The sequence below is a fragment of the Pelodiscus sinensis genome, chromosome 8, assembly GCF_052426305.1.
Source record: "Pelodiscus sinensis isolate ZL-2025 chromosome 8, ASM5242630v1, whole genome shotgun sequence".
In the NCBI taxonomy this organism is placed as follows: domain Eukaryota; kingdom Metazoa; phylum Chordata; order Testudines; family Trionychidae; genus Pelodiscus; species Pelodiscus sinensis.
Genome location: NC_143059.1, coordinates 22282710 through 22298812, shown reverse-complemented (window position 1 = coordinate 22298812; position 16103 = coordinate 22282710). Strand labels below are relative to the sequence as shown.

Sequence of the window (16103 nt, the reverse complement as noted above, 5' to 3'; positions counted from 1 at the left end):
AATATGGTCACCATAATAAACAGTTCAGGGGCTCAGGCCTGGCTGCAGGCTGAACAGCAATTAGTAAAGTCAAGCCTTTGTCCAGGGTAGAGCAGCAAACACCCCTATAAACAATTCAGGGGATCAGGCTGAGCAGTAGTTATAAATCTATACTTTATAACTTGGGGCAACAGCAAGCAGTTTAAGGACTTAGACTTGGCTGCAGGCTTGATAAACAATTTGTACAGTCATGGCCTGGGTCAGGGCTCTGCAGGGCTGAGCAGCAGTATGGAGGCTGGGCCCTTACTCCGGGCAGGGCAACAAACAACAGTTTAAAGCTCAGACTGGGGGTCAGGTCTCCTCACTGGCGGAGAGCCGACAAGCACAGGGGGTTCACCCCAACAGGCAGAAGCCTGCCACCCAGGAGTACGGTAGCAGGGAGGTGGGGGGTATGCAGGCCCACCTGCTGCTTTGTGTTCCAGCCCAGAGCGCTAATAGTGGCAACATAGGCTGTCACTGGGTAAGCGAGGATCCGGGCCGCAACACGCTGATCTGGTCACTAAGTCAGCGGGGATCTGGACCATAACGTGCTGCCCAGTTTACCTCCATGTCCTCAGCTGACCCAGTGTCGGCTATCCCAGGCTGCTTCCTAGTGCCCTCTGGGGGCCTACCTGCCACAGCCTCTGCTCCTCGAGGTCTGCCAGGAACAATGGCACTAGCAGCACGTCCATGGGCTCCGCATCAGGGTCCAGCAGCGGTCCAGGCAGTGCAGCCCAATCTCCTGAGCCTGGCAGGGGCCCTGGACAGCCAGGCCAGGCTTCTGGGCCTGGCAGCGGTCGGGGCGACCAACCCAGTCTTCCCTCCTAGGGTGGGGCAGACACACCTTCGTTCTCAGGAACACAGGGAGAGTGTCTGGCTTGCTCAGCCTCTGGGCTCCAACTGGGTTCTCAGTCTTTACAGTCCCAGAACTCTCAGGATCACTTTTATAGTCTTGGCCCTGCCTTTCTGCTTCCTGTGGGTGTGGCTAGGTTGCTCTGGCACTGTCCACCAAGGGGTCTTAGCTAGTGGCTCCCCTTTGGGTCATCAGGAAGCCACACTGACTCACTACAGATCCTAAAGTAGTTACCATCTAACGCAGAGGGCATCTACCTTCTCTCTAAACTCCACAGTTATATTCTGAAATATTTGTGACAGATATATTTAAAATGTTCATATTGTGCTTATGCATTATACAATTTAACACTATACCAGTTTGATGTAGCATGACATCTTATCTTTTTTACAAGGAGAGTAGCAATTGTATTGTCACGAGGTTTTTAATTAAAGGAAGAAAATATGTCTATTCTGTTTTAGGTCCTTGAACGTTCCCGAGATGTTGTTGATGAAGTGAGCGTTTCTCTCAGACTCTGGGATACCTTTGGTGACCACCACAAAGACAGGCGTTTTGCTTATGGAAGGTAAAACGAGCCATGTCTAACTTTTAAATAATAGTTGCAGCAATATTCATCAGAGAGAAAATTGCAACTCTGACTTTTGAAACATAAGGCTTTAAAACAATAAAAGGTATTCATGTTTCTGCCTACTACAACGAAGATATCGATTATAAGGATTAAAAATATACTTATTTAAAAGGCAATACAGTTTTACCATTCTACATTTAATTAAAGTGCTAAGCCTGTAATGTTCCAGACTATTAAGAGTGTTCGCAAAAATGAGGCTGTGGTTTTGTGAAAATGAACACCAGTTATCCTTGTTTGAGTAAACATCATGAAGTATAATTAAATCACTTATTACTGAGCTAACAAATAGATGTGTGAGGGAAACATAATCTCCTGTGTTGTAGATGATGATTATTATTACTTATGTTGCTATAATAAGAAGATGCCCTGCTGAGTTGGGTGGGTCATTCTTAGGACAGCAATGGGGAACCATTTTTTGGTCATGTGCCATTGAACCACAGGAAAATCAGTCAGGGGCCACACGCAAGTAAAAACTCGAGGTGCAGGGCTTGCCCTGTTCCAGCCAGCCAGATCCAGGCCCACAGGTGTAGCCAGTACTCAAGGCTTCTGGTCAGTGGCATGGAATCTTGCTGTGGGTTGGATCAAAATTAAACAGTGCACCAAATCTAGCCCATGAATTGAAGGTTCCCCACACCTGTCTTAGGACCTGATCTAAATACCAGTGCAATAAATGACAGGAGTCTCTTTCCTGTTTTCTTAATTAAACAGAAGAAAAGAGTTCTCTTACATGAAAGTCTACACAAGAGCTCTCATTAATAGAGTAATCTTGTAAATGTTGAGAATTCAGCAGTAGGGTTTTATCTGCAAGTGCAAAATAAGGGATAATTCCTATATTCTAATACAGTCTTTCCATTTAATTCAGAGGAAGTTGGATCTTCCCCTTTATCAATACAAGCAGAGGTGCTGCTGATCAGCAGAAAATTCAGTATGTCATAATGCGAATCAGCTACCTGAAATACTGGCATGTAAAACTAAAATTCTATGATTTTTTATGACATACATACAAGGCCTTATTTTTTGCACAAAAATGTCAGTATTTCTTTTCCTTCAGAAACTTCCTTTTTCTTTTTTCTACTACTATGATGTTTCAGCTGATATTTTTAACAGACCTCTTTTCTCCAGTTAAAAATGGCACGTGTATAGTATCTGTCCCAGTTTTTATACTTCATGTCTCTAAATAGTTCTTACTTTGTGGTTCTATTTTCAATACACTTGAAGTATAGAGTTGTATGAGTAAGTTCCAGATAAAATGACTAACTTTGAAAGGAGTTAGCCTACTCTGTTCTTTGTCTCTCCCTAAAGATCACCATAACAAGGTGGTCTATCAGCTGAATCTAGTACTGAAATCCCTTGAAATGTTCACATTGTAAAGCTCCATGTGTAAGTTCATAGTTTTATATGTGTAAATCCTTCTTTATATCCAGTGCCATCATAAAAGAGTGTTCTATGAATAGCTGTGAGTACAAAGTGCTTTCTATTGCAGAGAAGTTGTATGGAGTGATTTTGAAAGACAGTTAAGTTGCCAGGTCAACAGAGTAGATAAACATGTGTTCACATGCTCTGCTGAATCAGAACCTAAAATACAGCCTGTCTTGATTATATCAGTTTAACATGTATGAAAACATTATTGATTTAAGATAAAGCTGACCTTAATTTCCAAATTCATTCAAATGTTTATAAAGGTTTCAGGTGTAAACAATTTTTATTTTAATATTTAAAGCTTTGTGAAGCCTGACTTCATATATAGTTGTGCTTTGCATTTCCTCTTACTCTTCCTCCCTAAAGTACAGCCCTAAATTTCTGTAGCAGACACTCTGTCACTGAATCTAACCCTGTACACACAAGGGCTGTGTCTACATTGGCATCCCTTTCAGGAAAAGGGATACTAATGAGACACTTCGGAATTGCAAATACGCGGGGGATTTAAATATCCCCCGCGGCATTTGCATTTACATGGCTGCCGCTTTTTTCCGACTCGGGGTTTTTGCCGGAGAAAAGCGCCAGTGTAGACGCGATTTTCCGGAAAATAAGCCCTTTTCCGGAAGATCCCTTATTCCTACTTTCAAGTGGATGCCAATGTAGACACAGCCAACGGGTCTTGGGTGGGACTAGTTACATGAGTGGAGTGACTTTCACATTTGTTAGCTCAGAAAGAAACTGTTTTAGAAACCTATCAAGCTGGCAGTAGCTTTCCTTCTGTCATTTGTATGTAGTAGCAAAATTGTTGTATGTTAAGGAAACCACTGGGGATCCATAATTAATGGAATTTCATTGGTAAAACTTAATGCAGGTTGGATCTCTATAATCAGGACTTCCCTCATCTGGCAACATCTTTGGTACAGCATCCCCGTAGGTGCACAGCAACTCCTCCTCCAGCCTCCGAGACCTTCTGGAGTGCTGCAAATAGCACATTTGTCGCATTGAAGCTCAAGGAGAGATGGGAAGGAGCAGGATAGGAGGATGCTCAGGGGAAGAGGGAGGACAGCCTCAGATCCCTGAGGCTGGGGCCAGGAGTACAAGGTCTGGGAGCACAGCCCAAGGTCCAGCATCAGGGGCTGGCAGAGCATTCCAATAGCCACACAGCGCAGTGCGCTCCCACAGGATTGCGCTCCTGCCTCCAGCCATGGAGCTCTGTAGCCACCCTAACTCTTCTCCCAGAGCCTCCCATGACCAATTCCCACTCAGTTAATGCCGGCCCCTCTGTTGCTGTTGGAGTGGAGGCCTGCAGCCAGCAGCAGCAGAGGGGCCAGTAGTGACCTCCCCTGGTCAGTCCCCGTGAGTGCTGGACCCAGGTAGGTACAACCTGTAATAGCAGGCTTTGGTTCCTCTGTTCAATTCTGTTCTGTTCTAAAATGATTGATATAGTGTTAATATATTTAGCGTATTTCTTTTACCATTTTTTATAACTAGGAGCCTTTATAAATTGCAGACGAGTTTATTGCTTATGTACATGTATTACAGAAATTGTTTTCAAATGATTTTTGGTACTTTGAAGTGTATTCTTATAATTTAAATCAAATCTTGCAGAAGAGTGATGCCACTGCTTCAGGCTAAACCTACAGGTGTCCAGTCTTCTCTGCCTGGATGATTGTTTAATGAGATGTCCCTTCAGATACCCTTCAGAACTGTTGCTTTATGCAAATTAGATCCTGTTATGCTTCTGGTGCATAGAGAGGTCTGTATCTGTCAGCCCAGATCTTTAATTGTCCTAACTGGCAAAACAAGAGATAGCAAGTTCTCAATGTATCTGTTTCTCTTTGGGGGAGATCACTCCACTAGTTTTTCAGGATCATATATAAATAGGTTGTGTTGTAGGTGACATGATGAACACGTGATAGGATTTGTTTTCGATAAAATTCCTTCCTGCATCCCCATTTTTCATTGAGATGAGTAACAAGATGGAAAAATTAATGCTTTTATTTCTAAAAAATGCAAAGGGGAGTATCAATCCTAGACCTTATTCTGTTTAGTTATATATCAAAATCATACGGGGAATTGGGAGAGGGACAAGAAAACTGATAGAAAGATTAAGAAAAACAAAGACTCGAGAACAAGATTAGGCTGGAAATAGTTCTAGAATGTTCATTTTTTTCACAACTCTGGAAGGGTGGGTTTCCTCTGGAGTGGTTCTATTCTTTCATTTCAAGCAGGTTCCAGTTTAAGGTGATTAATACTCATCAATTCATATTGTCCTGAAGGATTAAATTTTATGCACAATCTGGAGAAGGATGGCAAGGTAAGATGGCATGATCTGAGGTATAATCAGAATTTTTATGTTGAGATGTATGTCACTTTTACATCCAACAATAATGCTTCTGTCTCAGTGTTTTCAGAGATTGCAGCCTAGATGAGAGAAATGGATAAAGCTCAAGCTGCCACCATGTGAATGTGTCCCCAACACATCTCCAACTCACGTTATGCAGGCATAACAATAAAGTAATTTATACTACTTTTTATTTGGTACCATTCACAATTCTATAGTATTTTATCTAGTCTAGTTTTGAATAAGAATGTCAAGATCTCCTACTGCTGGGAGTGAAAATTGAAAAAGAATTTGTTTGCCAAATTTATTTGAAAGTGAAAGAGAAATTATTTCCTGCCATTATTTTATGTAAACAACACTAAAGCACATGTGCATATGCACATCTGCAAGGAGTTAATTCCATTTCAGTCAGATATTTATTTTCATAGGAATATGTGGTCTGTAAACTAGTTCAACCATGATAATTTATTTAATGAAACTTAAGTATAAGCTCAACACCAAACAAAATCTGTTCAAACCATATGGTGGGAAATTAGCTTTTCCCACACCACTTATTTATGAACATGTAGATGAGCCATTACAAGGCTGCTGACAGGGTCCTTTTAAACATATGTCGACAATATTGCCTCTTCTGTGACCTGATTTCATCAGTCTTCCAAGTCTGTTACATAGTTAGTCATAGGAGGGCATTCACTCAACTCTTAGGTGATTAAAATTCCCTTTACCACTAAATTCAACATAATTGAATCCATAGAAACATGTCAGTCTGCACCCCTTGGAAGATGAATTCACCACCAATATTTCTCTTACTTCTGCCAATCTCTTTAGCTCTGAGAGACTTTCAATAAAAGAGGAGGTGGTTGCTGTCAAAACCATAATTTTTCACTCCCATGTAGTCAACCAAGGCTCCTGTCATAGAATCAGCGTTGGAAGAGACCTCAGGAAGTCATCAAGTCCAACTCCCTGCTAAAAGCAGGACGAAACCTAACTAAATCATCCCAGCCAAGCTTTTGTCAAGCCAGGATTTAAAAATCTCTAGGGATGGGAGATTCCATCACCGCCATAAATAACCCATTCTAGGCTACATCTAGACTGGTGCTTTTTTCCATAAAAAGATATGCAAAGTGCGCTCCGCAATTTGCATACCTTTTCTGATTGTTTTTTCAGAAGAGGCTTTTCTGAAATTTGACCCGTCTACACTGGGCCAAATTTCGGGAAAGCCACCTCCTTTTGGAAGAGCCCTTCTTCCTCGTAAAACAAGGAAGACAAGGTTTCCGAAGAGCGTATCTGTTCTTCCGCAAAAAATGTCGGAAGAGCAGACGCATTCCCTGGACATGGTGGAGTTTTTCCGGGATACCTTCAGACGTAGCCCCAGTGCTTCACCACCCTCTTAGAGAAATAGTATTTTCAAATATATAACCTAGACCTACCCCACTGCAACTTGAGAACATTGCTTCTCGTTCTCTCATCTGTCACCACTGAGAACAGCCTCTCTCCATCCTCTTTAGAACCTCCCCTCAGGTAGTTGAAGGATGCTATAAAATCCCCCCGCACTCTTCTGTAGACTAAATAAGCCCGAATCCCTCAGCCTTTTCTCATAAGTCATGTGCTCCAGACTCTTAATCATTTTTGTTGACCTCCGCAGGACTTTTTCCAATGCATTCACATCCTTTCTGTAATGTGGAGGGGAGGCAGAATTAGATGTAATACTCCAGGTGTGGCCTCACCAGTGCCAAATAAAAGAGAATAATTAGTTCCTTCCAATTAGTTAATTCGAACTAAGCTAATTCGAATTAGTGCATCTAGACCTAAAAACTAATTCGAATTAGCGTTTTGCTAATTTGAAATAGCATGTCCACATTGAGTGGACCCTGAACCGAAGTTAAGGCTGGCCAGAACAAGTGCCGGCAGGGCATCAGGTTAGGACTTAGAGTGTGGAGCTGCTGCCTCAGGCTAGCTGAGGGCTGTGATTATTGGGACCCAACCCCCACCCCGGACAGACAGTTCTCAGGGTTCCCCGCTTGCTTGTCTACCTTGATGAGGGACAGCAAAGCAGTCCTGTCTTGGAGTGCCCTGAGTGCCCGCACTTGGCACATCACAGCACTCGGCCATCAGCCCGGCTGCACTTGCCGCAGGCTGCCATCCGGGGGTAGGGTTAATTGGGGGGCTGTCAGGATCCAGGAGGCCCTGCAGGAGATCTTCCACCCCGGGGAGCCCACAGAGCCACCCCAGTCCTCCCCATCAGAGGCTCGTGTCCCATTCCTCCCTCATCTCCTTCCACTTACCCCTCTCTAGCCCTCTTTCTTGATGTAAAAAATAAAGGACACATGTGTTCAAAAATAGAAACTCTCTTTATTTAACAAAACTGGGAGGGGGGAATTAACCTCTGGGGAGACTGGAAAAAGGAGGTGGGAGAGGGGAAGAGAGAGGGTGGAAGATGGGAGGGTGAAACCTGGGAGGAGGGAGCTGGAAGGGGGAAGCCAGGGGAAGAAGGAGGAGGGAAAGTATAAAACTATGGTATGCCATATCTTCAGTACTGTGTACAGATGTGGTCTCCTCACCTCAAAAAAGATATTTTGGCCTTGGAAAGGGTTCAGAAAAGGGCAACTACAATGATTAGGGGTTTGGAACAGGTCCCATATGAAGAGAGACTAAAGAGACTGCTTAGAAAAGAGGAGACTGAGGGGGGACATGACAGAGGTCTATAAAATCATGAGTGGTGTGGAGAGGGTGAATAAAGAAAAGTTCTTCATGAGTTCCCATAATAGAAGGACTAGAGGACACCAGATGAAATGAATGGACAGCAGGTTTAAAACTAATAAGCGAAAGTTCTTCTTCACACAGCACATAGTCAACCTGTGGAACTCCTTGCCACAGGAGGCTGTGAAGGCTAGAACTATAACAGAGTTTAAAGAGACGATGGATAAATTCATGGAGGTTGGGTCCATGGAGTGCTCTTAGCCAGGGGGTAGGAATGGTGTCCCTGGCCTCTGTTTGTGGAAGGTTGGAGATGGATGGCATGAGACAAATGGCTTGGTCATTGTCTTTGGTCCATCCCCTCCGGGTTACCTGGTGTTGGCCGCTGTCAGCAGACAGGCTACTGGGCTAGATGGACCTTTGGTCTGACCCAGTACGGCCGTTCTTATGTTCTAAGCTCAGGGCTCAGGGTCGGAGGTCTCACTGGACCAACTTGATTTTCATGCAAACCTGCTCCTGGTTCACATGTGGCCTTTGGGGGCCAGGCTGGCAGCTATCCTGCCCTAGACGACAGCATTCCTATGCCTAGTGCTGAGGTCGTGGACATTGGAGGCTTCCGCCCAAACCTCGATGAGGTCCTCGATCTCCGCACTAGACCAGGCGGGCACCCACCTCTTGCGGCCCCGAGCAGGCTCCTGGGAGCCGCCTTCCTGGTCCTGGGAAGAGGCGGAGGGCTGGGTGGCAGCGGGTGGCTGGCTTATCCCATGCCAGGTGCAGGGTCTGCTGGCTGGGTGCTGGCAGGCTTGCGACTGGCACGGGCACTGTAGCCAGACCGTGCCCCTTTAAGGGTTCTGGGGCTGGGAGCGGGGCAGAAAAGTTTCCCTGTTTTGACCCAGAGTGACCACCAGGGCAACCTGGGAAGGGCTAGCCTCCAACTAGTTCAAATTTAGTGGCTACACAGCCCTTAATTCGAACTAATTAATTCAAACTAGGCGTTAGTCCTCGTAGAATGAGGTTTACCTAGTTCAAATTAAGCACTCCGCTAGTTCGAATTTAATTCAAACTAGCAGTTTCTATGTGTAGCCGCTATTAAAGTTAATTTGAACTAATTTTGTAGTGTAGACATACCCAAAGATCTGCTGCCAATCCTTCTTCTAATACACCCCAATATGCTATTAGCCATCTTGGCCACAAGGGCACATTGTTGACTGCTATCCAGCTTGTCATCCACTGTGATCCCCAGGTCCTTTTCTGCAGAACTGCTACTTAGCCAGTCAGTCCCCAGCCTGTAGCAGTGCTTGGGATACTTCTGTCCCAAACGAAGGACTCTGCACTTGTCCTTGTTGAACCTCATCAAATTTCTTTTGGCCCAATTCTCCAATTTGTCTAGGTCAGTCCATCTCTACCCCCCAATGTATCTACCTCTCCCCCTAGCATAGCGTCGTCGTCAAACTTACTGAGGGTGCAATCCATCCCCTCATCCAAGTCATTAAGAAAGATGTTGAACAAAACCAGCCCCAGAACTGACCATTGGAGCACTCCACTTGATGCTAACCAAACATTGAGCCTTTGATCACTACCCGTTGAGCCTGAGAATATAGCCAGCTTTCTATCCACCTTACAATCCATTTATCCAATCCATACTTCCTTAATTTTCTGGCAAGAATACTGTGGGGGACCATATCAAAAGATTTGCTAAAGTCATGGTAGTTCATGTCCACCCCCTTTCCCATTTCGACAGAGCCAGTTACCTTGTCAGTCAGGCAAGTCAGGTCGCTCAGGCATGACTTGCCCTTCATGAATCCATTTTGACTATTCCTGATTTCTTTCCTTTCCCCCAAGTGCTTCAAAATTGATTCTTTGAGGATCCCCTCCATGATTTTTCCAAAGACTGAGGTGAGGTTGATTGGTCGGTAGCTCCCTGGATTGTCCATCCATTTTTGAAGACGGTCACTACATTTGCCTTTTTCCAATCGTATGGGACCTCTCCCAATCTCCATGAGTTTTCAACGATAATGGCTAAAGGCTCTGCAGTCACATCAGCCGACTCCCTCAGCACCCTTGGATCCATTAAATCTGGCCCATGGATATGTATATGTCCAACTTTTCTAAATCATTCTTAACCTGTTCTTTCTCCACTGAGGGCTGCTCATGGCCTTCCCATACTGTGTTGCCTAGTGCAGTAGTCTGGGAACTGACCTTGTCTCTGAAGACAGAGGCAAAGAAAGCATTGAGTCCTTCAGCTTTTCTCACATCATCTGTCACTCAGTTACCTCCCTCATCCAAAAAGGGTCCCTCACCTTCCCTGTCCACCCTCTTAGTGCTAACAAACCTGTAGAAACCTTTTTGTTACCCTTCACATCCCTTGCCAGCTGCAATTCTAATTGTGTTTTGGCCTTCCTGATTACACTGCTGTATTCTCGAGCAATGTATTTATACTCCTCCCTAGTCACCAGTCCAAGTTTCCGCTTCTTGTAAGGGATGAGTATTGAAAAAAAGTGTTTCATATGTTGTGCTCTCCAAAATAATCCTTGCCATGATCAGTCACACTAACCTGACATTACCCTCACAGTACAATGATGCCTGGCATACCGGGAACCATAGTACTAAACGCTATGAAAGACATAGCTACCTAGATATCTGATGTCCTGTCACCATATAGGTACTTAGCTAGACTAGATATTTCTATCACTGACTTTGGAAAAGTCCTGCCAACTTGAGACTAAAATCCACAAGGCTGTGACTATACCGTTGTTTTTATAAACAGGAAAATGACAGGAAAAATTCCTTCTGTTTCATCCTTTTTTTATAGCAGGGACTGAAACTTTGGTTTGAAGAGCAAGAGGCTTTCCCATTGTTATTTGTATGCAATGTGTGCTATCAGAAAGTCTACCCTGGACTTGAAGCTTTTTAGCTGCTTACTTGTTCCTATTTGCTGTCATGTATCCAGACTTCAAAGTGTCATACACATCACTGGTGTAATGGCAGGTTTATTAACCATACTATGATTCCCTACGGATCTACCCCTTTGTCACTCTGTGCACGAAACAATTTTTTTTTAAAATTACAAGATGCTTGTGGTGTTTCCGAAATGAAAACCTTCTAATTGTCTTTTGCTGAATACAGAGGTATCAGAGAATAACCATGGTGGGAGGAGGAGAGAGGAATCTAGATACAGAAAATGGGGGGTGAACAGGGGAAAAGGCACAGGAAGTGGGAAGATGGAATGACAGAGTTGGGAATGCCGACAAACAAGAGAGTAGCCTAGAAGTAAAATGAGTAAGATGTGGGGTTACAACAACACATGAAGGGACAAAAGTCGCACGTGGAAGGGAACTGAAGGCCTTGTGCAATTCTGTGAGGGGCTGGGCACTGTGAACTCCCACTGACTTTAGTGGGAGTTCAAGGTGCTCAGAAATCTGAAGGGATTAGACCTAGGCAACAAATGCTGTCCATGGCCCTATTTTCTACATCCTTCAATCTTCAAGCTATACTGCAGTCTGAGTAAGTCTGCTGATGCAGAGACTAGCTGCATGTTGAATTAGCACTCTCCTAACTGAGGCACAACTAACAGAACACCAATCCTAAACAGCATTACATATGCTATTTCAGACCCTGTTCCTAGCATTGTATTTAAGCATGTGCTTAAAGTTAAGCACAACCACATACAGCTTAAGTCCAACCACATACAGCAAACCATTTTAGCACAAAATGAGCATTAAAGACAGACAAAGCGCTCAACTGGCAGTCAGCACACACTTACAGATTAAACCTAGATGATAATCTCTCTCTTCCACTCTCTGGGTATCTCTCCAAGTTTGAATGCCTACATTAGCCACCCTAGTTCGAACTAGGGGGCTAGTGTAGACATACCCTTAGAGTTCACCTCCATACTCACCTCCATCCCCCAGCAGGCGCTTTGCCCACCAGTCTTTGTTCTCTCCTCTCACCTCCCCACACTAGTTCTCGGACTCAATCTCCTGGTACAGCGAGTCCTTATCTTCTCCCTAGCTTCCATAGATAACACCTTCACGAAGTGTTGGTTTGGTGTGATCAGTTCCCTCTCTTATATCCCATCCAGACTTAAATTCAGAGGGAGAGCAGTTCCATTACCTCTCTCAAGGAGATGGAGGTCTCAACGTCATCTCAATTTTCTTGTTTTAATGCATTCTATTCTTTTACAGCATCCTCTCCACTCTAGCTGGTGAGGTGAGCAAGATCTGGTGACTGGCTGTGTTGCTTCTGGGCCCTCTGCCTGCTCAGCTGTAAGTAGAATAGTAGCAGCACCCAAGAAGAGGGAGTGAAGACCCAACTGAGAGTTGCAATGGACCTTCTGCTGGAGACAAAAATCCCTTTCAGATCCCTTTCATCTCTTGTCCCCAGTATCTTCCTCTTTCTGTGTCTTGTTATAACAATGAGGTTGTGTAGCATCAGCACGCATATGCACGCACACACAAACTCCTTTATTTATGCTATTACGTAATTCTCTTGCATTCTTGCTTTCTTATAAATGGTTGGTGGTCAGTTTCTAGCGGAGTGTCCCAAGGATTGGTTCTAGGACCGGTTTTGTTCAACATCTTTATTAATGATCAGGATGAGGGGATGGATTACAACCTCAGCAAGTTTGCAAATGACAAAGCTAGGAGGAGAGGTAGATATGCTGGAGGGCAGGGATAGGGTCCAGAGTGACCTAGACAGATTAGAGGATTGGGCCAAAAGAAATCTGATGAGGTTCAACAAGGACAAGTGCAGAATCCTGCACTTGGGATGGAAGAATCCGAAGCATTGTTATAGGCTGGGGACTGACTGGGTAAGTAGCAGTTCTGCAGAAAAGGACCTGGGGTTTCCAGTACATGAGAAACTGGATATGAGTCAACAGTGTGCCCTAGAAAGGATGTGGACATACTGGGCAACCAACATTATTACGGGCTGGAGCACATGACCTATGAGGAGAGACTAAGGGAATTAGATTTGTTTAGTCTGCAGAAGATAAGAGTGAGGGGGGATTTGATAGCAGCCTTCAACTTTCTGAAGGGAGGTTCCAAAGAGGATGAAGAAAGGCTGTTCACAGCAGCGATGGATGGCAGAACAAGGAGCAGTGGTCTCAGGTTACAGTGCGGGAGATCTAGGTTGGATATTAGGAAAAACTATTTCACTAGGAGGGTGGTGCAGCACTGGAATGGGTTACCTAGGGAGGTGGTAGAATCTCTATCCCTAGAGGTTTTTAAGTCTCAGCTTGACAAAGCGCTGGCTGGGTTGATTTAGTTGGGATTGGTCCTGCCTTGGGCAAGGGACTGGACTTGATTAGCCCCTTGAGGTCTCTTCCAGCTCTATGATTCTATAAAAGGGGTTTATAAAAGTGGTTCTAAAAGCCTTCATTTACAACAGAGGAGAAATTATATTTTGGGTATGCTAAACCAGAGAAGGGACATCAAAGATGAAGTTTGGTGATGCAGTCACACTAGGGTTTCTTACCACTGAACGTATCTAATTTTGCTTTGCTTTCAAGTTTCCCACAATTTTATTTTTACTGGTGTGACGTAGTGGGGGTACTTGCTGGGCTGTGGTGACCTCTGCTGTCTGAAGCAAGACCCAGCAGGGAAAACCTCACTATGCAAAGGTGATGCCAAACCTGTTGAACCAGATAAACCCCATGGAGAGGAACAAAGGAAAGGGGAATGCTGCCCTGGCTGTGGGGCAGGGCTGGAAGAGAGTTAGTTAGAGTGGCTGGCTGGGAGCATGGAGGAGACAGCCTAGGGAAAGGGGCTGGAGTTTAGGGGCCCAGTCTCCCCCATCTCAAGGGGGCCTGAGGCATCCTAGCCCAGCTCTGTGACCAGATTACATCTGTGCTGTGCTGTATCCTGGAGAGGGAATAACGTTCCTCTATTCCACCGGCTGGTGCAGTCTGTTTGTGCCATTTCAGGGCTGCAGGAGACGGGGGACCCCCAACGCGCCGTCACAACTGGCCCCCATGCTTGTGGAAAAGTCACACTCCTACATTTAGGGTGTGTCAACTTTTGTTGACAGAATTTATGTCAACACCCCAAAGTCAACAAAACAGGGTGTTCACACTTGCTCTTTCAGTCAACAGATCATGTCCACACTGGGGGCACCATCATCGACAGTGTGAGCAGTGCACTGTGGGTATGTATCCCACAGTGCAGTGTTGTGGGAAGGTGGAGCTGATGCCTGCAGATCTTGGGATTCTCTCTGAGTTCTTCCACAGCCTCGTCAGATGCTGGGAGCAAGCATCATAGCTCTGTGAGCTCTTCTTGCTGAGGAATGTCAAAGCAGCACAGTGTCTGTCCTCCTCCCCCTGCAGCAGCAGTCTGCCTGCCGCTATGTTCCTTATGCAAGACAGAACAGAAGCAGTCCAATAATTTGCTCTCCCTTTGTTCCCTAAACAGCAGCTCTCTCAGCTGTCATATATACAGAGCTCTGAAAAGGCACCAGAGGTCAAAACACTGAACAGAGCCATCAGGGCAGGCATTGCAGGATACTGGCAGAAGTCAGCTCTCTTGACAAAACAGAGTTTACACTGGCTCTTTGTCAACAATAAAGGGAGGTGGAAAGAAAAAAAAAAACATCTCTCCTAGAGGTGGAAGCTTTTTATCACCAAAACTGGGTGTTTTTCCTGAAAAAAGTCTTATTGCAGTGAACAATGAGAGCATTCACAACTCCAAAAGGCAGTTTTTGGCGACAAAATTTGGTAGTGTAGCCAAAGCCTCATGATAGTGCCGAAGCCAGTCATTATTCACTTGAATCTCTACCTTCCTGGCCTCTTTCTTTGTGAGAAGACAAATCTTCCAACTATAACTTGCTATGCAGTTTGTTATTCTGTCGGCATTTACAAAAATCAGCTTTTCTCTGTTGTACTCCCAGGTCTTTGGAACTCCTATTTCTCTTTATTTCTCTGACTTGCTTCATCATTTTAGACCCATCTTAAAATATTCTTTTCTTTTTCTTAATCTATTGCTTCAAATGGTTTGATAGCTAACCTCTTTTTCATCTCTTGAAAAATGAATGTTTTGTTTGTTGACCTGTTTGGGTTAGTGGGGGGGTTGGTTTTTTTGGGGGGGTTGTTTTTGTTTTTATTTGTTTGTTTGTTGCTATGTTTATTGCTAAGCCTTTCTACTACTATTTCCCCTGGGCATTTGATCAAAGTCTGTTAAAATCTGGAGTCTTTTTTGAAATATTGTCCCTATCCATGAACCAACTGCAAATGGTTACAAAATTAGTCTGAGTCTGTCCAGGCTGTCTGTCCTCTCTCTACTGGGAGTTCACCGCTACTGGTATTTATCATGTTCAGGAAGCAGCTCTCAGACCAACGTCTGGCCTCATTTCTCATTTTCCTCGAACTGTTGTTCCCCTTAAAGGGGATGTGTCATGGACAGGATTCCCTGTAAACTGGGCGGTCAGATGGTCACCCAGATGATTAGCAGAGCTAATCCCACCCTCAGCTAGGTTTGTGTTTTTACTGGTGATGCACATGCGCATGCTTTAGTGCACAAAAAAAAATTTTTTTTTGCACACGGATGGAAAAAATCCACACACGGATTTAAAAGATTAGAGGGAACATTGGTCATGGTACATTGTTGGCCAGTCCAGGGTTTTATGCCCCACTATTGTATAAAGTGAAAGGTCATCCCATTACAATATACCTTTAAACAAACATTATCTGATTACTTACCAGACCCTTCCTACCACATCCTGAGTTTTGGAGTTTGCTTCACATTGGTCATTTAGTCCGAAACCCACTGTCTTGCCAGATGGTTTCAACAAAAATACCAGGCACACTTTACATTACGTCACAATCTACATTACATCTTATTTCGAAAATACCAGACATTTATATTTTCTCATTTATATTTCCTCAATTTGTTTCCCGAACAGAAAGCTCAAATACTGGACTGTCCGGTTCAAAAACCGGACACCTGGCCTACTTGCTGGTTGCCATTTTTTTCTTCTTGTTTCCTCACCTTTTAAATCTGTGTTTGGCCTTTGTGTTTCATCTTTCTTCTTTCTGCATGGTGTACAGAACCAATAAAAATTCGTTATTGTCAGAGCCCCCATACTACATGGAATTATATTTAGCACAACATTTTTGTTTGTGAATTAGGAATGGAACACTCAAGCTCTGATTG

General features: G+C 44.3%; 1 protein-coding gene across 4 annotated transcripts in view; it reads left to right on the top strand.

The window, feature by feature from the left end:
- RHOBTB1 (Rho related BTB domain containing 1) overlaps nt 1-16103 on the top strand; it is a 120959-nt gene that overhangs the window by 52857 nt on the left and 51999 nt on the right. For 3 of the 4 annotated variants that reach the window (XM_006113588.5, XM_075934868.2, XM_075934871.2), the window contains one exon: nt 1333-1436. In XM_006113588.5, coding sequence (XP_006113650.3) covers nt 1333-1436 — 104 coding nt within the window. Of the gene's footprint in view, nt 1-1332; nt 1437-12143; nt 12225-16103 lie in introns of those variants that run through there. The other variant, XM_075934872.2, reaches the window with a different exon arrangement.